Source organism: Ovis aries, chromosome 1 (genome assembly GCF_016772045.2).
Source record: "Ovis aries strain OAR_USU_Benz2616 breed Rambouillet chromosome 1, ARS-UI_Ramb_v3.0, whole genome shotgun sequence".
Taxonomy (NCBI): Eukaryota; Metazoa; Chordata; class Mammalia; order Artiodactyla; family Bovidae; genus Ovis; species Ovis aries.
The window spans coordinates 101,435,158-101,463,140 of NC_056054.1; the positions used below are offsets into that span (position 1 = coordinate 101,435,158).

At 49.9% G+C, this 27,983-nt stretch overlaps 1 protein-coding gene across 5 annotated transcripts; it reads left to right on the top strand.

Moving 5' to 3' along the window:
- Positions 1 to 650: 650 nt before the first annotated feature.
- On the top strand, positions 651 to 27,974 carry CGN (cingulin). Of its 5 annotated transcripts, none has more exons than XM_060414234.1 (21): positions 651 to 5,341; positions 7,274 to 8,148; positions 8,891 to 8,991; positions 9,135 to 9,204; positions 9,309 to 9,398; positions 11,368 to 11,495; positions 12,411 to 12,543; positions 13,049 to 13,261; positions 13,680 to 13,828; positions 14,079 to 14,211; positions 17,021 to 17,221; positions 17,553 to 17,759; positions 18,522 to 18,779; positions 19,787 to 19,957; positions 21,024 to 21,185; positions 24,383 to 24,472; positions 24,933 to 25,016; positions 25,130 to 25,248; positions 25,570 to 25,678; positions 26,063 to 26,226; positions 26,506 to 27,974. In XM_060414234.1, the coding sequence occupies exons 2-21, from the start codon at positions 7,288 to 7,290 to the stop codon at positions 26,645 to 26,647; spliced, it is 3,585 nt and encodes a 1,194-aa protein (XP_060270217.1). In that variant the 5' UTR covers positions 651 to 5,341; positions 7,274 to 7,287; the 3' UTR covers positions 26,648 to 27,974. The 5 variants fall into 5 exon arrangements, 4 of the variants coding, with proteins under 4 accessions (XP_060270217.1, XP_042111331.1, XP_027830688.2 ...); XM_042255397.1 differs by having other exon boundaries at positions 651 to 840; XM_027974887.2 differs by having other exon boundaries at positions 651 to 736.
- Positions 27,975 to 27,983: the final 9 nt, after the last annotated feature.

Below are 27,983 nucleotides of genomic sequence, written 5' to 3' on the forward strand. Positions count from 1 at the left end.
GATTATATAATCTGGAAGGTGATACATACTATGAAGAAAAAGGTGCCAGGCTGAATGGTTTGTGGAGGCCAGGAGATTAGGGAGAAGAATCCAAGATTGGGATCCGGCTCAGGTTGGGGAAAAGGGAGACGGAGCTGAAGTGGAGGGGCTGCTGATGTCTGGGGACCGGGAAGGTATCTTCCGCAGGATGCCACGGAAGAGTATTCTGGTTTATGCGGAGGTAGGGGAAGGGCAGAAAGGAGTCTGGACAGAGGTTCCGGCCGAGAACCCGGCAGCCGAGGCACTGCTCCGCAGCTGAGGCGACAAGACGCTCTGGCGGGCGGCTCCCAGTCCAGCGCCCGGGCAGGGGCCGGTCAAGGGCGACCAGCCACTACGCCCCCAAAATGGCCTCCCGATGCCCCTCGCCGCCCCACCCCCGCCCCCGCGCTTCACCGCCCGCCGGCCCACGTGACCGCCGGCCCCTCCCGCCCACCCCGGCTGGCGACCCCGGGTCCCGGTCCCTGCGGCGGCAGCCCCGCCCCTCGCGGGAAACGGACCAACCGGAGGAAGGGTAGGGCGGGGCGGGTGGTGACGGCCAATGAAGGTGGAGCTCCGGAGGGGAGTAACAGGTTGGTGGGAGGGGGAGAAAGAAGGAGGGAGCGCCGAGGGACAGAGGGGGAGGGCCCGGGAGCTGATCGTGCAGCTCTCCCCGAGCCCGAGCCCGAGCCCGAGCCCGGGAGCGCCGAGCCCGGCTAGGGTGAGTGAACCGGGCGGGAGCGAGGGCACCCAAGAGGCAGGCGAGCCCTCAGGTGTACCCTTGAGGGGCGGGAGTCAAGGCGATCAGAGATACCCAGGGCACAGGTGCTGTGTTGGCGAGAGGAGGAGGGGAGGTCAAGGTAGGGTGGGAGTACTACTGATAAAGAGCTGGCTTCTGCTCTAAGATGCCAGACGCAGGTGCTTGGGAAGGTGCCAGGTGAGGGGCACCTGAGGCTAAGGCTATTCCCAGGGCATGAAAGCGTTTCAGGGCCAAGATATCTCTGGAAGTCAGACGCCAGTCCCTGGGGCAGAATTTCTCCTGGAGACCGGAATGGTAGGGGGAAGGAGTCAGTCTCGGTAGGGTAAAGGGAATTTGCTGTCTATGGTTCAGGGAGGGAAGGGAGAGGGCGTGGAAAGGTGCTGTTTCTCTGAGGTTCTTTCCCCGACTGCCAGTCTGAGCCGGCCCTGATACCTCTCTTCTGGCTCTGAGATGGCTCTGAGGTGTGGAGTCTTTAACCTTTCACCTCTGGGAGGAGACAGGTGCAATTAATAGACACAGAGGTAAAAGGAGAGGATACCCCCATCTCTTTGCCAGGTGTGAAACTAAGGTTTTCGACATTTGTCCTCCTTTGCTTTCTTGCCAGAGAGGATTTTTCCTTCTTCCTCTTGAGAGAGTGCTCTATGAGAGGGATTTGAGTAAGCACTGATCCCTAGGCCTACAAAATATGTAGAAATACTTTTTTCTAATGAGGCCTCTTTCTGGGGGCTAATGTCAAACCCTCCCTCCAAGCACACATACTTCTGGGGTTCTAGATGGAGCCGTTGGGTGAGGTTTGGGAGCCTAACCAATTTTCTTGATGCCTCTTGGAAATTCTCCATTATTTGCTGAGACCCCACCAGGCATCCCTGACAGCTGGACGGTGGTGGCTGTCAGACTGGCGGAAAACACTGGTGCAGGAAGTAAGCAGGGCTCCTCGGGAGACCCCAGGACTAGGAGATTCAGCACCTCCAAGTCTTCAGGCTGGATGAGAAGTGCACATGAGGGCCTAGACTAAACTTCTGAGGCAGATTTCCTTGCCTTAGGCGGGTGAGGGAACCAGAGCCAGCCATAACTTGGCCCCTTTGATGCCCTGCCTGAGGAGAGTTGTTGTAATTGGGAAATAATTAGCCACCGCTATGTAGTCGACAGGCTGCCTACACATGCCTCCATACCTCTTTTTTCATCCTGGGTATTTGGGAATGGGGGGCTGGCCCTAGGGGACTGCTAATCCCGAGATTTGCCTGACCCTAAGAGGATTCTGGCTTCCTAGAACCCTTACTGCTTTCCCCAGGCTGACCTGCTTGTCACCACCCTTGTGGGAAGTGAGGAGAAGAGGAGGGCCGCTGGTTTTCTTCAGGCTAGGCAAGGGGAGAACTAAGAGCCAGGGAGGTGGCCCAGGTTATGTGGGATGTGGAATGCAACCTTGGGAACTCTCACGAGGGAGGGGTAGAGGGAGACAGCCTTCCTGTCACACACTGGGCTGTCGGCTTTCTCTCACTCACCAGGCTCATTGTGTATCTGTTCGTGTCTCTGTTCCTCCTGCCTGTTCCCTTCCCACCTTCTGCCTTGGCATCTAAGCTGGACAGAGTCCCTGCCCCTGGTTTTGCCCCTCTGCCTCCTCTGTGGTGTGGAATTTCTCTGATCTGCTTCACAGACTGCCAGTGGAGTCTCCCTGGCCCTCCCCTTCCTCTTGCCTCTCAAACCTGTCCAGCCAGTTTGCAGGGGCCCAGTTCCTCATTGTGTCCACCCCCCCCCCCCCCCCGCCCCCCGCCACTGGCCCAGCAGCTCCAGCCTGGCGCTCAGGTTTGGCTGTTTCAGTGGACTGAGCCAGGAGTACACTTGGCAGGTTCTTTTTGGATCCTCAGTCAACCTTATCTCATTACCTGTATGAGAAAACAGGAGCCGAAAGATCAAGGTCACTGAGTGGTCCTTTTCTATTTTGTTTTCCTCATTACCTCCAAGGGGAGTCTAATCAGTGTACCTCTAGTTTACTCATTTTCTGCATCTGCCAATTATATAGCATCTAGTATATTGCAAGGCCCTCTATATACCAGTTCTTCCTGGGCACACCCGAAACTACCCCACCCCCACTTCTGCCAGGAGTCCAGAGACCCTGTCACTCCTAGGTGGAAGCCAGACGCTTATGGCTGGGCCAGAGATGATGGAACTGGGGCAGGGCAGGCTAATGAGTAACTCAGGGAGAAGTGGCTGCCTGATACAGGTGCTGTGTCCGCCCCCTCCCCGCAGGCAGGAATGACAGGCACACAGATGAAGCTGAATTAACTTGTGGTCTAGTCTTCTTCCCAAGTCCAGTTGGTGAAGAGCGCCCTGGGCACTCCCCGGCGGTGGGAAAAGCAGGGTCAGGCATCTGGTGAGAGCAGAGGCTCTGGGCTCCCTGTTGCCTGGCACTGGATCACTGTTTACCTGCCTCTGGCGCTTACGCAAGACCTTGGAGCTGCCCTGCTCCCTGGACCCGCCCCACTGTCCTCTGTAACTGAAGGCGGATAGGTTTCGGGTTTTCCATGTTGAATCATTTAGAGCCCTGCTTTCTGACCCACCTCAAAGATCCCTTCAGCCCTCCTGGCCCTGGATTCATATGTTCTGGGGCTGAAGAAGATTGAGTTTTGGGAGTCCCTGGGACCTAGAGGTAGGCTTGGTTCCGCCTCTGAGCAACCTGATGCTCTTGGGTGGGCAAGGGGCTATGTATTCTCTGGGACTAGACTGAGAACTCCTTGACCGGAATCCGGAAGAGCAGTTGATACACTATCATGGTAGAGCCGCATCATGACTTCTGATAGCTGGCAGTCTAGGCACATTTGGTTCCAAAATTATGACTGAAGAGGGCAGGGAGTCCAGGCCAGGAAAAGGTTCTGTTACTAGGGCAAACAACAAGTGGCTGTGTGGGATCCTTGGGACATCTCCCCACTGCTGTGTGAGTTCTCCTTGGTTCAGGATACAACTTTTAATAGATATATGTTGATGTCTGCTATCTGGTAGGCCCTGGGGACACAGGAGTCAGCTGACAGCAATGTTTTTTTCCCCTCCAGGAGCTTATAATAGAGTGGAGGAAACAGGAAACAAATTGTCACTCTGATAAATATATAATTGTGGTACATGTATACAATGGAATATTACTTAGCCATGAAAGGGACTGAATTTGAGTCAGTTCTAGTGAGGTGGATAAACCTAGAGCCAGTTATAGAGAGTGAAGTAAGTCAGGGAAAAATAGATATTGTATATTAATGCACACATATGGAATCTGGAAAAATGGTACTGATGGACCTGTTTGCAGGACACGAACAGACGTGGATGTAGAGAACAGACTTAGGGACATGGCTGGGAAGAAGAGAGCGGGATGAATTGAGAGAGTAGCACGGAAACACATGTGTTACCATATGTAAAACAGATCGCTCATGGGAAGTTGCTGTATAACGCAGGGAGCTCAGCCTGGTCCTCTGTGGCAACCTAGGGGAGTGGGATGGAGTAGGGCGTGGGAGGTAGGGGACATACATATACTTACGGCTGATTCATGTTGTTGTATGGCAGAAAGCAGCACAACATTGTAAAGCAATCATTCTCCAATTAAAAATAAATTAAAAAAATAAATAAACTGAGGCAAACTCATGAGGCCATCTGTGGAGCATATAATGTGCATCTGATCTAGTCTGTGGGAGGGAAGGGTCAGGAAAGGCTTCTCTGAGGAAGTGACATCCTTTTGTAAACCAAAGTGGAGCCAGGAAGGCCCCCTTGGAAGAAGCAGCATATGTGCAGGATAACATTTGTTGACAACTTTGTGACAGGCTTTTGCTGCTAGGTGTGTTCATGTTTACCATCTTGTCATTTTCTCTATTTTTACTGAAGTAGAATCTAAGTAAATAAAGGGCAAAAAATCTTAAGAGTATAACTTAATACATTTTTATAGTTGCATATACCCAAATAATTGTTATTGTCTAATTCTCATGGGCAGTTACCTTGTGAGGCAGTATCATTATGTCTATCTTACAGATGAGGAAACAGGCTTAGAAAAGTTGCGATTTGTCCAAGGTAATATACATTAAGTGAAGAACAGAAACAAGGATTCCAGGTCAGATCCGGAGTCTGGTCCAGAGCCTTTTCTATCGGATGAGTGGCTTGGAGAGCTTGTACCTTTGCCTTGTAGCTCCTTTTCTGGTCCCATTTCTTTTCTTTTTAAAAAAGAAGTATTTATTTACTTTTGGCCATGCTGTGTCTCTGTTGCTTCTTGAGCTTTTTTCTAGCTGTGCTGCATGGCCTTCTCATTTGCTTTCTCATTCCCTTGTTGTGGAAGATGGGCTCCAGGCTGCCTGGGCTTTAGTCATGAGGCTTCCAGGCTCTAGAGCACAGGCTAAGTAGTTGTAGCACATGGGCTTAGTGGCTCCACAGCCTGTGGGATCTTCCCAGATCCCTGAATCTGTGTCTCTTGCCTTGGCAGGTGGATTGTTTATCATTGAGTCTCCAGGGAATCCCTCTGCTCCTGTTTCTTACTTGAATTCCAGCATAGGGTCCTACCAACTAAGTATCTTGCTTTCTGGGGCGTCTGAGTCAGAGGTTGGTTGGTCCAGAGAGGTTGGTCCACCCCATTGTCTGGACAATGGAAGGATGGGGTCCTCGGGTTCATGGGTGGGCTTTGAGGACCTTTTGAGATGCTGTGCTAAAAGTTTGGGAGAGCTGTCACCTGGGGGAAGGGTGCATTGCTTTCACATTTTCTCAAATACCAAAAAGGTGAAGAACCATTGCTGATAAGGGGTTCCGCCCCTCTATATCTTCCTCTGGAGGGGAGGGACTGGGAATGTTAGGAATGCTCTTCCTCCAAGCCCTGTCTCACCTAGAGCTCTGCCCCTCCTTTCTTTGCTCCCGCTGGTTCATGGGCTTCTTAGCCCTTCTATAGTCCCTGCCTGAAAGAGGCCTTGCCAAGTTTCCTTGGCCCAGAGCTCTTCTTGGGGGTTGAATTGGGTATGTTTGTGTCTCTGGCACTTCAGAGGCTCCTCCTCCAGTTTGGTGCTAGGCCCTGGTGGAGGTTAGCAGAAGGGGTGGGAGGAGCTGGTTTTTTATTTGCTTAGAGGAGAAACTCTCCTCCCCAAGTTCCTGGAGCCAGTGCATACCTGGACTACATTCCATCTGCTGACTCTGGGCTTAGGCAGCATGGACCCAGGGAGGCGACCTGCGGGTGGTCTTGGCCCTGGCTCTCAGATGGACAAGTCTGCCTGCCCTGGGGCCTCTTGGACTCATCCCACATGGCCTGCGGGATCTCAGTTCCCCAACCAGGGACTGAACCCTGGCCCCGGCAGTGAAAGCATAACTTCTAACTACTGGACCGCCAGGGAACTCCCTGGACTGGTACTCTGTTAAATGTTATTTAAATCTTTTCTTGAGTGGGCTTCCCTGATGGCTCAGATGGTAAAGAATCCTCCTGCAGTGTGGGGGACCTGGGTTCCATCCCTGGGTCAGGAAGGTCCCCTGGAGAAGGAAATGACAACCCACTCCAGTATTCTTGCCTGGAGAATCCCATGGACAGAGGAACCTGGCAGGCTACAGTCCATGGGGTTGCCAAGAGTTGGACTTGACTGGGTGACTAACGCTTTTACTTTTTTCTTGAGTAGGCAGTACTCAAAAGGGACCAGCTTCAAAAGGTAGCAGATTCAAAAGGAACCAAAAAGTACTTTCCTGGTGGTCCAGTGGCTAAGACTGTGTTCCCAATGTGGGGGGCCTGGGTTCGATTCCTGGTCAGGAAACTAGATCTCATGTGTCACAGCTAAGATCCTGCATGCCACAGCTAGACCCGGCACAGCCCAGTAAATGAATAAATAATATAAATAAACAAAAAACCCCAAAGGGACAAAAAGATGTCTAGGAGAGAGCCAGTCATTCTCCCAGCCCTATCCCCTATCCTCAGTTCCCCCACCCCTGATGCCATCACTGCTGTCGGTTTCTTTGAGTATCCTCCCAGAAATGGGATGACATACCCTGGGGTCTGCTGTATTTGAAATGAGCTCTGGGAATGGAGGCCCCTGTTCTCCACTGGGCTGGAGGTATTTGCATATGGGGGTTGTGCCTTCCTTGGGGTTGGGGGAAGCATACGGTAGTGCTATATGTATATGTGTGAAGATGAAGAAAAATCTTTAAATTTTGGCAAAGCCAAGCTCCTCAGGACTGTATTAGAGGAAAGGAATTCTTCTGGGTCAGTGGGTCTCAAAGTGTGGAATCTGGATGCGGCACCAGCATCACCTGGGAACTTGTTAGAAATGTAAATCTGCCCTTGGGGGCTACCTCCTGAGGCTGATACTCTGCGGGGTTGGGGGGGGGGCTGGAGTCTGTGTTTTAACAGGTCCTTCAGATGCTGCTGCTCCAATGAAGTATGAGAACCACTATTTTGTATAGAGGGAATTGGCAGGCAGTCAGCCTCATAGAAGCTGGGCAAGGGGAGGTTTCTGGGTTTCTATTTCTAATCTCTCAGCTTAAGCTCTTTCCTTCATCTTCCAGGACCCTTCCTATCCATGGAGCAGGCGTCCACCATGGCCGAGCCCCGGGGCCCTGTTGACCATGGAGTCCAGATTCGCTTCATCACAGAGCCAGTGGGTGAAGCAGAGATAGGCACCCTACGTCGTGGTGGGCGACGGCCAGCTAAGGATGCAAGAGCCAGTACTTACGGGGTTGCTGTGCGTGTGCAGGGCATCGCTGGGCAGCCCTTTGTAGTGCTTAACAGTGGAGAGAAAGGCAGTGACTCCTTTGGGGTCCAGATCAAGGGGGCCAACAACCGAGGGGTGCCAGGAGCTCTGAGCTCTGACTCAGAACTTGCCGACAGCCCCTTCTCTCAGGCCAGGGAGTTGCCTGCCCCCTCGCAGGGCAGCACCTCAGATGAGGAGCCCGGGGCCCACTGGAATGGAAGACTACTCCGCTCCCAGTCCCAGGCCTCCCTGGCAGGCCCTTCCCTGATGGATCTGGACAATAGGAGCACCAGCCTGCTGGAGCTGGCCCCACAGGGGACTTCCCCGGGCAACACCATTGACACTGCCCCCCTGTCTTCGGTGGACTCACTCATCAACAAGTTTGACAGTCACCATGGGGGCCAGACCCGGGGCCGGACTGGCCGCCGCACGCGGATGCTGCCCCCTGAACAGCGCAAGCGGAGTCAGAGCCTGGACAACCGGCTGCCACGGGCCACCCTCCAGGAACGGGAGCGCCAGTCCCCCGATCACTGGATCCCTGGTGCAAAGCATGACCAGCGCACGGGCAGCTCGAAACCGTCAGCCCAGAGCTCTCTAGGCGGCTTTAGCCGTGCCCGTCAGACCCAGGACTGGGTCCTTCAGAGTTTTGAGGAGCCACGGGGGAGGCTACAGGACCCTGCAGTATTACAGGTCAGACCCCAGCCTTCTGTGGCTTCCAACCCCTGGCCCCTTCTCATCAGTCCTGACCCACCAGCCCTGGGCCCCCAAGTGGACTCATGATCTATAGCAGAGTCTACATTTTGTCTTCCACTTTATCCATCTGCTTAACAGATGATATTCACGTGTACAAGATACTTCCATGGGCAGAATTCTAAAGGAAGTGGAAGTAACTGTGAAATCACCATTCACAAGCCTGGAGAGCTAACTCGTTCTTGCCAGACCACTGTGTGCGCCTCAGTCACTAGCATTTGCTAGGGCTGCCACAGACCGTGAAGCAGGCTTGGAGGATATGAGTAGCTCTCTGCTGCTCTGGCCAAAACTCCCACCTTTGTCTCCCACTCAGGAATGTGAGTGAGTAGGGGAGTGACGTTACTCTGAGACAAAGTTAAATCTATTCTAAAAGTAAATCATTTACACATTCTAGTACATTAACTGCCATTAGTGACAAATAGCCTGTGACACAGCTCACAACTGGTTGAGAGCTGCCTGTCGAGCAAAATCTGGTTTGCAGCAATAGTGAGAGGTGGATCCTTCCTGGCCTGTTGCTCTGGCCTCAGAAGTATTGACTCTGTACCCCCCCTTTTCAGGCTCGTTCTTCATGCTTGAAGGGTCTCATCTCCCAACTGCCACTTCTCTTCCACCTGAACCCCATACACGCTTCTGGCTTAATCTTCTCAAGCTCCCAATTTCTTTGGGTTTACTTCTTGTGTAGTTCAAATCAACTCCAGACCTTCTCCGAGACCAGCAGGAGGCCGCCCCACCAGGCAGTATGGATCACGTGAAGGCCACCATCTATGGCATCCTGAGAGAGGGGTGAGTGGGGACCCCTCCCAACAGCAGAGTCACTTTCTTGTTCTAGCTTTGTTCCCCATCTTCCCTGCTCATAACCCTCCCTTCCCTCCTCTCTTCCATCCCTTGCCTCCCCTTACCTTTGCATCTGTCCTTTCATCCTCCAGAAGCTCAGAGAGTGAAACCTCTGTGAGGAGGAAGGTCAGTTTGGTGCTGGAGCAGATGCAGCCTCTGGTGGTGAGTGGCCTTCTCATGGTGGAGTGAGGGGGCAGGCTTAGGGCCTTGTGCGCCTCAGGATCTGGATGTGGACTCACTTCTTTCCCCCACTGTGTCTCTGGCAGATGGCTTCTCCTGGTTCTGCTAAGGCAGCGCAGGCTGAACTCACCCAAAAAGTGGAGGAGCTACAGAAAAAGCTGGATGAAGAGGTGAAGGTGAGGAGAGGATCAGAGGTGCAGGAGGGGTGAAGGACCGCATGGGAGAAGAAACTTGGCCTGGATGGGCCCTTCCAAGCAGTGGGAAGAGCACTTGTGTGTCCTGTGAGATGAGACAAGAGTGTGTGCTAGTCCCAGGAAGGACTCTGGGGGTTCTCCGGAGCTTGGAGAGGAAGAACACATTCAGCAGGGGTCCAGCTACTTTTCTTTCTGTTCCTCTGGACGGTCCTGTCCTAGCTCCACCCCTTGTGCTGCGCTTAGTCGCTCAGTCGTGTCTGACTCTCCATAACCCCATGGGCTGTAGCCCGCCAGGCTCCTCTGTCCATGGGATTCTCCAGACAAGAATACTGGAGTGGGTTGCCGTGCCCTCCTCCAGGGGATCTTCCCAACCCAAGGACTGAACCCAGGCCTCCCGCAATGCAGGCAGATTCTTTACCATCTGAGCCACCAGGGAAACCCAGCTCTACCACTTACTGACTGTATAAATCTTGAGCAAATTATTTACCTCAGTTCTTTTCATCATTATCATAATGATAGCAGTAATAATAGCTGTCATTTATTGAGTTGGATTATTGTAGTAGGTACTATCAGAGAAGGCAATGGCACCCCACTCCAGTACTCTTGCCTGGAAAATCCCATGGATGGAGGAGCCTGGTAGGCTGCAGTCCATGGGGTCGATAAGAGTCGGACTTGACTGAGCAACTTCACTATTACTTTTCACTTCCATGCATTGGAGAAGGAAATGGCAACCCACTCCAGTATTCTTGCCTGGAGAATCCCAGGGACGGGGAAGCCTGGTGGGGTCGTCTATGGGGTCGCACAGAGTTGGACACGACTGAAGCGACTTAGCAGCAGCAGCAGCAGTAGGTACTATCCCGAGTAATATGTAATGATTATAGTGACCCTGTAAAGTAGGTATCCTGGACCCTTGTATGATAAGAAAGTTGAAGATCAGAAAGATGAAGTGAATTGCCCAAGGTGGTAAATTGTAGAGGAATTTTAAAATTCAGGTCAGTCTTTTGCTCAAGCCTTTGTACTCCTCATTTTTTTTTTTTAATACTGCTTCTGCCTTGGCACAGTGGTAAAGAATCCGCCTGCCAACACAGGCGGTGCAGGAGGTGGGGGTTCGATCCCTTCCCAAGGGTTCTTCCCTTCCCAAGGGTTGGGAAGATCCCTTGGAATAGGAAATGGCAACCCACTCCAGTATTCGTGTCTGGAAAATTCCACGGACAGAGGAGCCTGGTAGTCTACAGTCCATGGGTCACAAAGAGTCAGACCCAACTGAGCACACACACACAGTTATTCCTGTGTAACAAATTACCTCAAAACAAACATCACCCAGTATCTGAGTGTCCAAGATTTGGGAGCCACTTAACTGGGTAGCTGTGGCTCAGGGCCTGTAATGAGCTTCCAGTCAAGATACTGGCTGGGGGTCTAGTCATTAGGATGCTTGACCGGAGTTGGAGGATTTACTTCTAGCATGGCTTACTCAATGGTGGTTAGCTGGAGGCCTCAGTTCCTTGCTACGTGGACCTCTTCATAGGGCTGCTTGAGTGTCTTCACAGTACGGTAACTACCTTCCCTCAGAGTGAGTGATTCAAGAGAGAAGGTAAAAAGGATGCTGCAGTGCCTTTTTATGACCTAGTCTTAGAAGTGATACATCCCTTCCTCCTTTTTCTGTTTGTTAGAAGAGATAGACTCCCCTATACTATACTAAGTCCAGCCTCTGCTCAAGGGGAGAGGTTTCATCTTTTGAAAGGAATGGCAAAGACTCTGTGGACATATTTTAAACCATTACAAGTACCAAGGTTTCATATGAGGCTTAAATGCAGATAATATACAGAAGGTTCCTAGTTTAGCGCCTGTCACGTAGTGAATATCAATAGGTGTTAGACATTTCCACTATTCCTGGTCCTTCTGAGAGGCTTGACCTACCCTTCACCTGTTTTATTCTCCTTTCCTTTTCCAGAAACGGCAGAAGCTAGAGCCGTCCCAGGTGGGGCTGGAACGGCAGCTGGAGGAGAAGGCAGAAGAGTGCAGCCGATTGCAGGAGCTGCTGGAGAGGAGGAAGGGGGAGGCCCAGCAGAGCACCAAGGAGTGAGTGCAGCTGCTGGCGCACACAGGGCCATGTGGGGACCTCAGCCAGATTCAGAGACTCCCCCAGCACTGGGGGAGACAGGCAAATCTCCAGAAGCTGAAAGGGGCAGACAGAGATGGTTAAAGATGGGGCCTTTCTCTTTACCTTTTCTATCAGATATGCTAACAGTGCATGAGTTAGGCTGCCTGGGTTTGCCTCTGTGCATCAAGTTCTTAATCTGTAAAATGGGGTTAATAATAATACCCGCCTCACTGGATTGTTGTGAGGATTCAATCATTCATGTAGCAGAAGTTTTGCGATGAGTATTATATAGTAGGTACTGATCTAGATTCCTGTGGTTCATCTGCTAAGTCGCTTTAGTAGTGTCCGACTCTGTGCAACCCCATAGACGGCAGCCCACCAGGCTCCTCCATCCCTGGGATTCTCCAGGCAAGAACACTGGAGTGGGTTGCCATTTCCTTCTCCAGTGCATGAAAGTAAAAAGTGAAAGTGAAGTCGCTCAAGTCGTGCCCGACTCTTAGCGACCCCACAAACTGCAGCCTACCAGGCTCCTCCGTCCCTGGGATTCTCCAGGCAAGAACACTGGAGTGGGCTGCCATTGCCTTCTCCATGTGGTTCATCAGTGAACCATAAAGATGAAGCAAAGTTTCTAGTGAGGAAAAACAGACAGTAAACAATAAGCATATTACGTAAGTAAATGTGTAACATGTGAGAAGGTGGTAAGTAGAGTAGGTTAAAGAACCTTAGGAGGGCTGGGTTGTAGGGGAGCAGGTTACAGTATTAAGTCAAACATGGGAGACATCGTTAAGATTTGAACAAATGCTTGAAGGAAGTTTAAAGGAATTAGTATAAGTATAGTGTTTAGAAAATGGACTGACACTTAATGCTCAATAATGTCTGTGATTGATTATTAGGCTCCAGAACATGAAGCTTCTCCTGGACCAGGGTGAAAGGGTACGGCATGGGCTGGAGACCCAGGTGGTAGAGCTACAGGACAAGCTGAAACAGGCCCAGGGTCCTGAAGCTGCTAAGGAGGTGCTAATGAAGGTAGGGAGGAGGGTGTGTGTATTAATTGCTTTAGTCATGTGCAACTCTGTGGCCCCATGGACTGTAGCCCCCACCAGGCTCCTCCGTCCATGGAATTCTCCAGTCAAGAATACTGGAGTGGGTTGCCATTCCCTTCTCCAGGGGAATCTTCCCAACCCAGGGATCAAACCCAGGTCTCCTGCTTTGCAGATTCTTTATCATCTGACGCCAGGGAAAGCCCAGGGATATCTGTAGTTTCCCCAAAGTATGGGGAGGAGGTAGCTGACTGCCTCTTTAGGGTGCTTTCAGGCAGGCTCAGTGGTGGGGTGATCCCAGAGACAGAATGGTGGGTTTCCTTTAGCCTAACTAGGCATTGTAGAGGGCAGAGAGCACCTGTTCACGTGCCTAGCAGATCGGAGGTGCTCAATACATATTTTTTGACTGACTGGATTAATGAATGAATGAATGAACAGACAGGTGGATTCTAATATGGTCACCTCTGTACTTCCACCTTCACTTTCCCCAGGACCTGGTAGAGACCCGGGAGCTTCTGGAAGAGGTCTTGGAGGGGAAACAGCGGGTGGAGGAGCAGCTGAGGCTGCGGGAGCGGGAGCTGACGGCCCTGAAGGGTGCCCTGAAGGAGGAGGTGGCCTCGCGGGACCAGGAGGTGGAGCACGTGAGGCAGCAGTGCCAGCGGGACACCGAGCAGCTTCGCCGGAGCATGCAGGACGCGACCCAGGCATGTGGCGAGAGCATCCCGGGGGAGGGGGCTGCCTTGAGGCCTTGGTATGTGGGGATTTTGTTTTCCTGGTCATCACCCGAACTCCTGCTAAAAGACACGTGTGAGATGTAATGAAAACCTTCATCAGGAAACCTCTAAGGGTGGAGAGAAGGAGTGCAGGCCAGAAGTCCCATGAGGGTGTGTTATCGAAGTCCCATGGGGAAATAATGGAGGAGACTCCCTCTAGATGACAGAGGCACACTGTGTCTTGGGACGAGAGCCTTGTACTAGCACTGCGCCAGGCTCCCTGGGTGTCAGGGTGTGCAGCTGGCACAGTGCCTCTGGATCTGAGCCTTACCATCTGCACTCTCACACTTTGCTCTAGAGTTAGCTCTTGCCTCTGAACCTCCTGGCCCCCGACTCTCCTCTTCCTTAGGACCACGCAGCGTTAGAAGCTGAGAAGCAGAAGATGTCAGCCCTGGTGCGGGGGCTGCAGAAGGAGCTGGAGGAGACCTCAGAGGAGACAGGGCATTGGCAGAACATGTTTCAGAAGAACAAGGAGGAGCTTAGAGCCACCAAGCAGCAGTAAGGATAGTCCCCCCCCCAGGAAGCTTGTCCAGGATTCTTCCATCCCTGCTCTTCCTGGTCAGCGCTGTGCTTTTCCCTCTTCCGTTTCTCAAACTGCCCTTCTCCATATCCACCTTCCTCCCTCCTGAGGGTGAGGGCCCAGTGTATTCACCTCCAGGGAGGCGGCGCTCATTGTTCTGCTCGCCTCTCCCCAGCAGGTGGCCTCACTCTGTTCCCCTTCCCTTTTATCTCACCTTGCTGGGCTCAGACTCCTGCAGCTGCGTATGGAGAAGGAGGAGCTGGAAGAGGAACTTGGGGAGAAGATAGAGGCCTTGCAGAGGGAACTAGGGCAGGCCCGAACTGGTGCTGGAGAGACTCGCCAGGTGGAGGAGCTCAAGAAGGTACTTGGAGGCTGGGGGGCAGCAGGGCAGGTCGGGGTGATGGGCGCATGCCTCCCCCATCCACGAGGGCCTTCATGCTGCCTCCCACGGCTTTGTTTTCAGACTTCCTCCTGCCTGCTCAGCCTTATCTTCGCAGCACACACTCCGGCAGCACTGGTCTCCTCATTCACTGTAGACATTTCTAATGGAAAGAACTCTCCGTGGCCAGCTTGGGTTATAGCCAGAGGCTGCTGGCTGCCTCCCAAGAGACCTCATGGGTAGCAACACTGAGGTGAATTTGTGAAACTCCAGGCTCATTTTTGCAAGCTTGGAAACCTCGTTTGGTCAGCATAGCAAGGGTTACTTCATCTTTTAGAGGGGACTCATTAACTACACTTATGAAACCAACATTTACAGTTAGAACACTGGCTTATTAACTTACAGTGAGCAGTGTTGTCACATGGATTGGAACACTGGCAGTCATGGCCAGCTGACCTACATGGGAAGCCAAATTGTAATTTGAAGGCTACTGCAGAATCCAGACCCAGGGAACTAAATGTTTTTATCATGCGTGGATATTTTATAAACAATCTCATAAAACTGAAATGAACACAGAAATAATTTCTTCATATTCCTGGGATTAGTTTATGAAGGACAAGAAAGCAGTGCTGTATTTCAAATGATTTGAAAGTTAGAAAATATTTTCGTTAATTATAATTATGGAGAATTGGCATTTACAGCCTCTTGAGAATCCTTCCTGGTCTAAATTTCTTTGATGGTCTGTGCTTGGTATGTAGTAGGTAATCAGTTTACAAGTATTAATTAATCAGTGCTTATTGATCATGCATTTACTATAAGGCTACCTAACTGTAATCAGTAAGCATTGTATTTTTAAACGAGTAAAGAAATATACCTCTGAATGATGATTTCCCAGATAAGTAAAAGCTTGAGCTTATAAAAACAATTTTGGTGGAGAAAAAGATAATAAGTGTGAACCAAGTATACTTTGGTGGTTGTCAAATCAGAAGTACTCCTAGTTTTTACTGTATTGTTATTAAGTTAACAAATAAAGATAGTCTGAAGTCTGTTCATTATATTAGCTGACATAGTGAACTTGGACATTCCTCTGGAGAATCTCAATTGATTTATTATGCTAGGTAAAGCTAAAAAGTAATAACTACTGTTTCATTTATCTCATATATTAAGTACATTTTATTAAATATTTAATCAGCCTATGACATATACATTAGGAAAATAGACTAACCCAGTTCACTGTAAACCACACACTGGTAGTTTTCTTTTTGTTTGTAGTTAGTATGTTAGAGTCTTATATAGAAGACTCACTATATATATATATAAATAACCTTTCAGCCTATTATGATACTTTCTGAATTTCAGAAGTAGCTACTAGATAATTAGAACCAGAAATCATATTTTAATATTTTAAAAAAGAAATCAGATCAGCAAATCACACTAATATTTATTGTGTCACATACTTTGGTTTTCAGCATTTGAAAAAAAAATAGCTATTTTTACTTTATTCATACACTCATCTGTTCTTATTCCACATAGATTTTTTAAAGTAGAGATTTAGTTCATGTACCATAAAAGTCACCCTTTTAAAGAATACAGTCTAGTGGGGTTTTGTATACTCATACAGTTGTACAACCTTCAGTTCAGTTCAGTTCAGTCGCTCAATCGTGTCCAACTCTTTGCAACCCCATGAATCGCGGCAGGATATTCTGATTACCCCAAAAAAGAACCCTGTATCCATTGGCAGTCACTCTCCTCATTCCCAGGAGCCACTAATCTACTTTCTCTCTCTATGGATTTGCCTGTTCTGGAAATTTCATATAATTGGACTCCTATAATATCTAGCCTTTTGTGTCTGGCTTCTTTCATCTAGTATGTTTCTCAAGGTTTATCTGTGTTGTACCAAGTAACAGTATTTCATTACTTTTTGTGGCTGAATAATATTCCACTGTATGGATATACCACATTTGTTCATCTTCATCAGTTTTTAAATATTTTTTAATTTATGGCTGTGCTGGATCTTCATTGCTTTCCTTAGTGTTTCTCTAGTTGTGGCAGGTGGGGGCTACTCTTTGTTGTGGTGCGGTGGCTTCTCTCTTTGTGGAGCATAGGCTCTAGGCAAGTGGGCTTCAGTAGTTGCAGCACACGCGCTTAGCACTTGTGATGCACGGGCTTAATTACTCTGTGGCATGTGGAATCTTCCTGGACCAGGAATCGAACCTGTGTCCCCTGCATTGGCAGGTGGATTCTCAGCCACTGTGCCACCAGGCAAGTCTTATCTGTTCATCAGCTGATGGACACTTGGGTCATTTCTATATTTAGCTATAATGAATAATGCCACTATGAACTTCTACTTACAGGTTTTTTGTGAACATATGTTTATATAGTTCTCTTGGGTATATACCTAGGAGTGGAATTGCTGGGTCGTATGGTCACTTTATGGTTAACTCTTTGAAAGTGGAAGTCATTCATTCATGTCTGACTCTTTGTGACTCCATGGACTATACAGTCCATGGAATTCTCCAGGCCAGAATACTGGAATGGGTAGCCATTCCCTTCTCCAGGGAATCTGCCCAACCCAGGGATCAAACCCAGGTCTTCCGCATTGCAGGCAGATTCTTTACCTGCTGAGCCACAAGGGAAGCCCAAGAGGTCTTTGAGACATTGCCAAATTATTTTCCAAAGTGGCCATACCATTTCACATTCTCTCCAGCAATGTATGAGAGTTTCAGTTTCTCCACTCTCTGGTATCCCAAGCGGGTTCTCTCTGCCCTGCCACCATTTCCCTTCCTTCTAGGAGCTGCGCCGGACACAGGAGGAACTTAAGGAGCTGCAGGAAGAGCAGCAGAGCCAGGAGGTGGCAGGGCGACACCGGGAGCGGGAGTTGGAGAAGCAGCTGAGGGTCGAGGCTGAACGAAGCCGGGGGCTGGAAGAACAGAACCTCCAGCTACAAAAGACCCTCCAGCAACTGAGACAAGACTGTGAAGAGGCTTCCAAGGCAAGGGGAGTGGGCATAGGGCTTAGGAGGTGGAGGCTGAGGGGTCTGGAGGGCTGAGGAGCCAGAGGGCATGGAAAATTACCTATCATGGGTATGTATAGACCAAATACCACGGTCCTAGGTGTGTGCTTAAATGTAGCCAGGATGTGGCTGGGGAGGCCGGGCTGTACCTTGTGACACCCACTGCTTCTCTGTAGGGTGGGGTTCTCAGGGAAGCCTCTGGCTGGCGGTACCACCCCTCTTTCAGTCGCTCTCTGTGTGGTGGTTTTCCTGGGAGTCGTCGATGACTTTGAGCCCCGGGGTCTGAGCCACCTCTCTGAACCGGCCTCAGGCTAAGATGGCAGCAGAGACAGAAGCGGCAGTGCTGGGGCAGCGTCGAACAGCAGTGGAGACGACGCTTCGGGAGACCCAGGAAGAAAATGACGAATTCCGCCGGCGCATCCTGGGTCTGGAGCAGCAACTGAAGGAGGCACGAGGCTTGGCGGAGGGTGGGGAAGTGGCGGAGGCTCGGCTTCGGGACAAGGTGCAGCGGCTAGAGGTTAGTGCTTTCGCTAACATGTTTGGCTTCCTCCCTGTCCTCTGTCCTCTCATCCCTGGCTACATACTGGTGGCTTAGATGGTAAAGAAACTGCCTGCAATGCAGGAGACCTGAGTTCAGTCCCTGGGTCAGGAAGATATCCTGGAGAAGGAAATGGCACCCACTCCAGTATTCTTGCCTGGAAAATTCCATGGATAGAGGTACAGTCCGTGGGTCGTGACGAGTCAGACATGACTGAGAGACTAATACTTTGACTCTCATGGCTGAGATGGTAAAGAATCTGCCTGTAATGCAGGAGACCTGGGTTTGATCCTGGGGTCGGGAAGATCCTCTGGAGAAGGGAATGGCAGCTCACTCCAGTATTCTTGCCTGGAGAATCCCATGGACAGAGGAGCCTGGTGGGCTACAGTCCATGGGGTCACAAAGTCAGACATGACTGAGCGACTAACATGGACATAGGAATACTCAGCCATCGCTTTAATTTTGCCTGTAATGTGTTTCTGTTTGCCTCCCTAACCCTCTGTTGACCTTGGGTTTGTTTCCGGAGTGTGCTTTGGTGTGTCAGCCTTTGCACTAGTGTTTTTGTCCACCTCCCACTCTACATGGCCTCTGATCTTGGTTGGTTCCTTTGAGCCTGTTTTCATTGTCCACCTTTTTCAGAAATATCTCTTCGTCCTCCCTCCCTTCTGCTCACCTCCAAATGGCTTGAGCCTGAGCTTTGCATCCTCTTGGTCCAACATCCCTCACCTTCCCCTCTCCCAGGCAGAGAAACAGCGGCTAGAGGAGGCCTTGAATGCAGCTCAGGAAGAGGAGGGGAGCCTGGCAGCAGCCAAGCGGGCACTGGAGGCGCGGCTAGAGGAGGCCCAGCGGGGGCTGACCCGCCTGGGGCAGGAGCAGCAGGCGCTGAACCGGGCGCTGGAGGAGGAGGGCAAGCAGCGGGAGGTGCTCAGGCGCAGCAAGGCCGAGCTGGAGGAGCAGAAGCGCTTGCTGGACAGGACTGTGGACCGGCTGAACAAGGAGGTAGGGCACGGGCTGGCCCCCGCTCAGGAAGAGGCTCAGCTCATACAGAAGCTTGCCTGGAGCAGTGGACAGGGGAGGGAATGGGGTCACAGCGTGTGGTGTTTGCTTTCCTCAAGTTCATTGTTGGGGAAGCTAAGGCCAAAGAGGCAGAGTGGCATCCTTCCTGTGTCCCCTGAGTGTTCTCGCTCTCCCCTGCCATCCCATTCCTTTATGGTCTAATCCTTGGAGACCGTCTGTCTCCTGGAGTTGCTTTTAGAAGTTTATAAGACCTAAACATAGGAATCTTCATTGGTAGAGTTTTATATTTAGAGGAAGGGGAAAAAAAGGCCTATGGTCCCTCCTTAGACATCTGTAAGACCTAAAAATAGGAATTTTCATTGGTAGAATTTTATATTCAGGGGAGGGAAGGAGAAAGGAAGAAAAGGAAATAAATTGCTATTTTTTCCGGTAAGGTTATCCACCTAGTCTCTTATTTATAAAACTGGAGCAAACACCTATTTCATCAGTTCTAAAATGTATATTGTATCATCTCTGGAATTGATTTGTCTTATAATTGATGGTATGTTATAGTTCAGTTGGCAACTTTTCCTTTCAGTGGTATACCTTATAATAATTGGTATCATGGGTTTGCTAAAATATGGCCATTTCAGGCTTACTTTGTATCAGGCACTGCTGTAAGTACGTATATAATTAATTAACATAATTCTCGCAATAACCTTGTGATGTACTATTATTATTCCATTTTACAGATAGGGAACTGAGATTGAGAGAGGATAAGTAACTTGCCTGTCGTCGCACAGCTAAGTGGTAGAGCAGGATTTGAACCCAGGAGATCTATATATTACTCCCAGACATACTAGGGACCTAGGTCCAGGAGAGAGCAAGAGAGGGCTGCTTGGGCAGGAAAGAGGCTCTGGGAGAACCTTGGGAGTCTGGGCCCAGAGAACAGACAGAGGCATCTGTTTAAGAGCTGCAGGGTTGAAAAAGCTCTTCTCTCTGTGTCTTAGCTGGAACAAATTGGGGATGACTCAAAGCAAGCCCTGCAGCAGCTCCAGGCCCAGCTGGAGGATTACAAGGAAAAGGCTCGGCGGGAGGTGGCAGATGCCCAGCGCCAGGCCAAGGAGTGGGCCAGTGAAGCTGAGAAGACCTCTGGGGGGCTAAGCCGGCTTCAGGATGAGGTAGGAGCCTAAATGGCAGGATACTGGGAATCCTCCCAGTGTTCTTATATTGAAGGTCATTCATTGCCTCTTAATTAAGTGTGTCTGACTCTTTGAGACCCCATGGACTACACAGTCCATGGAATTCTCCAGGCTAGAATACTGGAGTGGGTAGCAGTTCCCTTCTCCAGGGGATCTTCCTGACCCAGGGATTGAACCAGGGTCTCCTGCATTGCAGGCATACTCTCTACTTTCCGAGCCACCAGGGAAGTGAAGTGAAAGTTGCTCAGTTGTGTCCGGCTCTTTGCGACCCCACAGACTACACAGTCCATGGAGTTCTCCAAGCTAGAACACTGGAGTGGGTAGCCGTTCCCTTCTCCAGGGTATCTTCCCAATCCAGGGATTGAACCCAGATCTCCCACATTGTAAGTGGATTCTTTACCAGCTGAGCCATGAAGGAAGCCTGCCTCTTAATTAAAGCTGTTGCCAAAGGATCCTAGGATCTGGGTTTAGGTCTAATCACTTATGTGGGGGAGGGTGGAGGGAGTTGTCCACCCTAGATGCAGACAGAGGATGCATTCCCCAGTGGCTCAGTGGTAAAGAATCCGCCTACAATGCAGGAGACATAGGAGATGCAGGTTCGATCCCTAGATTGGGAAGATCCCCTGGAGGAGGAAATGGCCTTGCCTGGAGAATCGCATGGACTGAGGAGCCTGGCAGGCTGTAGTCCATAGGGTCTTGAAGAATCAGACATGACTGAATCAACTGAGCATGCATGCACTTAGGTAGGGCTGTACTCTGTAGTGATGCACTTAAATCACTCCTGTACAGACAACACATCCTCTACTGATGCGTTTTCAAACCCTGCTGCACATTGGGGGCACCTGGGGAGAGTTTTAAAAATCTCAATACCCAGGATGCATCCTGTCCACTTAAATCATAAACCCTGAGGCTTGGTTTCAGGATCAGTTGTCTGAAAACTCAGGTGATTTAAAGTGTTGAAGAATTTTCCCCCGCAGGGTAGACTGCTCCCACCCCACCTCCACCTCACTTTATCTGAGCTGCTGCATTTTTCTCTTCTGACCAGACTCAGAGGCTGCGGCAGGCCCTGCAGGCATCCCAGGCTGATCGGGACACAGCCCGGCTGGACAAAGAGCTACTGGCCCAGAGACTGCAGGGGCTAGAACAAGAGGCAGAGAACAAAAAACGCTCTCAGGATGACAAGAGTCGGCAAATCAAGAGCCTTGAGGTGAGGGATTGACATGTGGAGGCAGGGTGGGGGAAGATGGGGGGAGGTCTGGATCCTGGTGCAGGTGGGACTCCTGTGGGAAAAAAAGCCAGAACACTCCCAGCCTCTTTCTGTATTCAGTTCAGTTCAGTCACTCAGTCGTGTCCGACTCTTTGCGACCCCATGAATCGCAGCACGCCAGGCCTCCTTGTCCATCACCAACTCCCGGAGTTCACTCAGACTCAGGTCCATCGAGTCAGTGATGCTATCCAGCCATCTCATCCTCTGTCGTCCCCTTCTCCTCCTGCCCCCAATCCCTCCCAGCATCAGAGTCTTTTCCAATGAGTCAACTCTTCACATCAGGTGGCCAAAGTACTGGAGTTTCAGCTTTAGCATCATTCCTTCCAAAGAAATCCCAGGGCTGATCTCCTTCAGAATGGACTGGTTGGATCTCCTTGCAGTCCAAGGGACTCTCAAGAGTCTTCTCCAACACCATAGTTCAAAAGCATCAATTCTTTGGCACTCAGCTTTCTTTATAGTCCAACTCTCACATCCATACATGACCACTGGAAAAACCATAGCCTTGACTAGACAGACCTTAGTCGGCAAAGTAATATCTCTGTTTTTCAATATGCTATCTAGGTTGGTCATAACTTTCCTTCCAAGTAAGCGTCTTTTAATTTCATGGCTGCAGTCACCATCTGCAGTGATTTTGGAGCCCCCCAAAATAAAGTCAGCCACTGTTTCCACTGTTTCCCATCTATTTCCCATGAAGTGATGGGACCAGGTGCCATAATCTTCGTTTTCTGAATGTTGAGCTTTAAGCCAACTTTTTCACTCTCCTCTTTCACTTTCATCAAGAGCCATAAGGATGGTGTCATCTGATATCTGAGGTTATTGATATTTCTTCCAGCAATCTTGATTCCAGCTTGTGCTTCTTCCAGCCCAGCATTTCTCATGATGTACTCTGCATAGAAGTTAAATAAGCAGGGTGACAATATAGTCTTGACATACTCCTTTTCCTATTTGGAACCCATCTGTTGTTCCATGTCCAGTTCTAACTGTTGCTTCCTAACCTGCATATAGGTTTCTCAAGAGGCAGGTCAGGTGGTCTGGTATTCCCATCTCTTTCAGAATTTTCCACAGTTTATTGTGATCCACACAGTCCAAGGCTTTGGCATAGTCAATAAAGCAGAAATAGATGTTTTTCTGGAACTCTCTTACTTTTTCGATGATCCAGCAGATGTTGGCAATTTGATCTCTGGTTCCTCTGCTGTTTCTAAAACCAGCTTGAACATCTGCAAGTTCACGGTTCATGTACTGCTGAAGCCTGACTTGGAGAATTTTGAGCATTACTTTACTAGCATGTGAGATGAGTGCAATTGTGTGGTAGTTTGAGCATTCTTTGGCATTGCCATTCTTTGGGATTGGAATGAAAACTGACCTTTTCTAGTCCTGTGGCCACTGCTGAGTTTTCCAAATGTGCTGGCATATTGAGTGCAGCACTTTCACAGCATCATCTTTCAGGATTTGAAACAGCTCAACTGGAATTCCATCACCTCCACTAGCTTTGTTCGTAGTGATGTTTTTCTAATTGACTTCACATTCCAGGATGTCTAGCTCTAGGTGAGTGATCACACCATCGTGATTATCTGGGTTGTGAAGATCATTTCTGTATAATTCTTCTGTGTATTCTTGCCACCTCTTCTTAATATCTTCTGCTTCTGTTAGGTCCATACCATTTCTGTCCTTTATTGAGCCCATCTTTGCATGAAATGTTCCCTTGGTATCTCTAATTTTCTTGAAGACAGCTCTAGTCTTTCCCATTCTGTTGTTTTCGTCTATTTCTTTGCATTGATTGCTGAGGAAGGCTTTCTTATCTCCTTGCTTTTCTTTGGAACTCTGCATTCAGATGCTTATATTTTTCCTTTTCTCCTTTGCTCTTTGCTTCTCTTCTTTTCACAGCTAGAAAACTGGCAGCCCACAGCTGATGGGTTTTATTTGACTGCAGTGCTTTAAGCACTACTGTATGTAGTCTGAATTATTTGCCACTGTTTAGAAGTTTAAAGATGTCAAGTAAAATTTTGGATTTCTGGCCTCTTGTTTACCTTTGAAAAATATAACAGCGAGCGGCTTTGAGTCCCCAGCTGTCTGCATGGTAATAGTTGGCTGGAGCTGAGCAGCAGCTTCTTCCCTCTAGAGTCAACAGTGGTCTTCAGTTTGCTGTGTTTGGCAATAACAACAACAGTAATAATAGCAGCAGCAGCAAACACTTAATATATTGTGCTATGTGCCAAGTACTTAAGAATCATTTAGTCCTGAGCAGCGCAGGAGGCCCGGGTTTGATCCCTGGGCCCGGAAGATCCAATGGAGACGTGAATGGCAACCCACTCCAGCATTCTTGCCTGGAGAATCCCATGGACAGAGGAACCTGGTGGGCTACGGTCCATGGGGTCACAGAGTCAGATATGACTGAGCAGCTAATACTCATTCACTCACTCAGTCCTGAGAATAGCCCTTTGGAATGGGTAGTTTTGTTTTATCCATTTTACAGATGTTGAAAACAGACACAAACAGGCTAAGCCACTTGTCCTTGGCTCCTTTGCTAGGAAGTGGTGAAGTGGAATGAAGTGAAAGTTGTTCGCTCATGTCCAACTCTTTGCAACCCCATGGAGTATACAGTTTATGGAATTCTCCAGGCCAGAATACTGGAGTGGGTAGCCTTTCCCTTCTCCAAGGGATCTTCCCAACCGAGGGATTGAACCGGGTTCTCCTGCATTGCAGGCGGATTCTTTACCCACTCAACTACCAGGGAAGGAAATGGTAGATGTGATTTTTAAACCCCGGCAGTCTGGCTCTGGTGCCCATGCTCTTAGTCTGTATTTGGTACTGCCTGGCTTGAGTTTAGAAGCTTGGGTTTCTATTTTCCCATTAGGGAAATAGGGCTGCCCCAGTGAGAAACAGATTCTGGGGTTTGTCCTCCTGCCAAGGGGTCAGGATCAAAGTGGGCCCGCTCCTTCCTCTTGATGACTCACTTGGGCAGCAGAGGGCGCTAGCTGCATGGAGGCTCTGGGCAGGGGGCGGGACCAACGGGTTGTGGGAGGGGGAGAGACAAGACTCTCTGGAGGCTGGGGTCTGAGAGAGTCCAGGTGAGAGTGGCATTGTGGTGTCCAGCATTTGGGGCAGAATTAACCCAAACTGTTGTTCCTCTGCCACAGGAAAAAGTCTCACGGCTGGAGGCAGAGTTAGATGAGGAGAAGAGCACAGTGGAGCTGCTGACCGACCGGATGAATCGTGGCCGAGATCAGGTAACCCCTTCCTGACCCCTCATCTATGTTTATGCCTCTCAGCCCTTTCAAAAACAACCCTACCTTCTCATCTTTCATGTCTGGAGAGATCTAGCTGCAGAATTGGTGCGTGACTAGTTCTACTGCAGAGTCTCATCTGCTTTCGGGAGGGGTTGGCAGGTTTCCTCAAGTGGAAGGAAGCCAGGAATTTGAATGGAGGAAGGAATCCTGGTGGCCTGGGCTACTGACCTGAGTCTGGACCATTTCCATTCAGAAGGGATTCTGGTTCCTGGTGAGACTGAGGAGGCCATGTTTCAATCCTTATGGCTCCTCCCATTTGAGTAGGCTGTGATTTCTTAGTTGCCTGGGAATTTGGGGGATTCAGAGAGCACCCTCCATTTACTCTGCCCAGCTTGGTTTCAGCTTGCTGGTTCATCACCAGTCCTCCCCAAGCCCAATTCCTCTGGCCTGTTCCTGCTAGGTGGACCAGCTGAGGACAGAGCTCATGCAGGAGAGGTCAGCCCGGCAGGACCTGGAGTGTGACAAAATCTCCTTGGAGAGACAGGTGAGGGGGTGGGGTGGGCAGTCTCAGGGAGAGACCTTGGGAGGTGGGTAGAATGACCGTGGAAGCAATTGGAAGTAGAGTGCAAACCAAGGAGGCTTCCTGTCCCCTCTCAGAACAAGGACTTGAAGAGCCGGTTGGCCAGCTCAGAAGGCTTCCAGAAGCCCAGCGCCAGCCTCTCGCAGCTTGAGTCCCAGAATCGGGAGTTGCAGGAGCGGCTGCAGGCAGAAGAGAGGTGACATGAGCCATCCTTTCTCACTCCCTCTGGGCTTTTCTCCTCTGGGCCCCCCACCCCCCACCTTCTGCCTCAGTCATGGCAATCTGGCTTGATCTTTCGGGAGCCCTCTTCTCTTGATAGGGAGAAGAGAGAATTATGGAAATTCTGAAATGTGAATGGCCTGTCTACCCAGTTCTTTGGATCTGCCCTGGATCCTTCCCAGCCTAATGGTGGGGCTTGTGGCTGAGCCCTTGGAGCCCTTGGAGGCAGTATGGGGCCAAGTAGCAGCTTCTTTAGAAATGACAACAGCCTAGACATCCCCCTACCCCACCCTTTTAGGGAGAAGACAGTTCTGCAGTCTACCAACCGAAAACTGGAACGGAGAGTTAAAGAGCTATCCATCCAGATTGATGATGAAAGGCAGCATGTGAATGACCAGAAAGACCAGGTAAGGATGGCAGCCAGGGCCAGGCAACCATAGGGCGAGTATATACTATGCATTTTCTTGAAGTCCAGGGGAGGGCCTACCTCATATGTGTTCTATCTTAGACTTTTTTTCTATAAGGACAGAGAAACTAGAGCAAAAGAACTAGATTAGTGCATAGTAAGCGTATGTACTGAGTACTTATGATACACTGGATACCTTTTCTAAGTGATGTATTAACTCATTTAATCCCCAAGACAAACCTATGAGGTTAGGGAACTTGCCTATGGTCACAACATTTTTCTAGGGGCAACTACATATACCTTGTCAAGATTGCTACAGGGGGAGGTCTCAGGCCACGGTAGCAGCAGCTGCTTTTCTAATGGGGGGACTTGGTATCCTGCCTAGCTAAGCCTGAGGGTGAAGGCTTTGAAGCGGCAGGTGGATGAAGCCGAAGAGGAAATTGAGCGACTGGACAGCCTGAGGAAGAAAGCCCAGCGTGAGCTGGAGGAACAGCATGAGGTCAATGAACAGCTCCAGGCCCGGATCAAAGCCCTGGAGAAGGACTCTTGGTATGGGTTGCTCTTCTGCCCCCTGCTCCATTGGGAATGAGCACTCCTGAGCTGGGTGGGGAAAAGGAGACTTCACAGGCACTCATTCCTGGATGAAAACCAGGGTGGTTGTCTTTTAGTACCTCAGTATCCATCCTGTACTCCATCTCCCCTACTTCTTAGGGGAATCTTACGGGTAGTTTTAGGCTTTAGGAGAACTGAGTTTCCTTAGCATGAGAAGGGAGGCTGTTTAAATCTTTCTGTCATCTTCCCTGACTGGTATTCCTCTCTTTGACTCAGGCGCAAAGCTTCCCGCTCAGCTGCTGAGTCAACCCTCCAGCACGAAGGACTGAGTTCAGATGAGGAATTTGACAGTGTCTACGATCCTTCCTCCATCGCCTCACTGCTTACAGAGAGCAACCTGCAGACCAGCTCTTGTTAGCTTGTGGTTCACAAGGGCCCATAAACAACACCTGAGGCCTGGCCAGTTCTGCTCTGCTCGTCCAGCTTCAGATTCCTCATCTCTGGCAGGGATCCAGTATTAAAGACCTAAGATGGGAAGGGGTTTGAGTGATGGTGATAAAAAAATGCATCTGCGCTAAACCAGTAGAGGGACATTCCCCTTCCTCTGGGGGGAGTGGGCTCTTTAGGCCAACTGAGCCCCCTCCTTAAGTGCCGATAACCCCCTCCTCTGCTCCCTCATAAAAGCAGGCTGGTCAGGGGGATTGAGTGGGCTAGGAAGGGATAGAAATTGCCATGTATATAAAGCTTGCTTTCTTTAGCCCTTAACCCTAGGCTCAGGGAAATACCCTATGTGATTCTGCCCGCTTGACTCCTGCAATTCATTTCCTTCCTATTCTGGAGTGGGGTTAGCGGAGCATTATGGGTAATGGACATGCTGGCGTGACTGCCCACTTCTCACATGCTGTTCCCCACCTGTCTCCATTACTATATTTTTTGTCTTCCCTAGGCTAGGACCCAAGGGACCCTTTCTCCTTCCCTTCCCATCTTTACCATTTCTACGTTCCTCCTTCTCAGTGCCTTAGCCAGGGTGAGGAGACACGGATGCTCTTCTTGCCCTTTATACCTGCACATTCATACCTCTCCAAAGATTACCTTTTCCCCAGCTGGGGCCCTCTGCCTTCCCTGCTGCCCCAGTGGCTGGTTGAGAGATCTGCCGGCTTCTCTGCCTATGAGCCCCTGTGAGAGGGGCTTTGGTAGGGCTGTAATAAAGTGGTGGAGCCTGCTTCTGCTCAGGGTTTCTATCCTTCCTCCTCTCCCTCTGGACTATGATGTGTTTATTAGATGGTTGGACCTGGGAACCCTGACAACTGTCTACACAACTTTGAAAAGCAAACGTTTCGGTCTCTATGGCCGTACTTGTGGTTTCTCTTATCAGAGGTGCCCAAGCCCAGTAGGGAACTGAGGGACCCTCATTAATCTCAGGAGCCTGGACCTGATACACAGGGGCTAGAAGCTGACTCTTGGTAGAAATGGGAAGAGGCAATGGAGGATTTGTTCCTGTTTTGGGATTTGGGGAGAGCCAAGTTCTGGTGGGGAGGAGGTGAGGAAGATGATTCACCTCTCTTATTTCCTAAGCAGGCTCTGTAAGGAGCCTAAAGGAGGGAGAAGCCTGTTCTCATCAATGACTTGTAATTTCATGATTTAGAAAAATTCCTCTATTCTGCAAATCATATATTCTCTCCCAATCCAATCGAGCATTGAATTTTTATTTTAAATTAAATAAAAATTATATATCTATACTGAAATCCTTGACT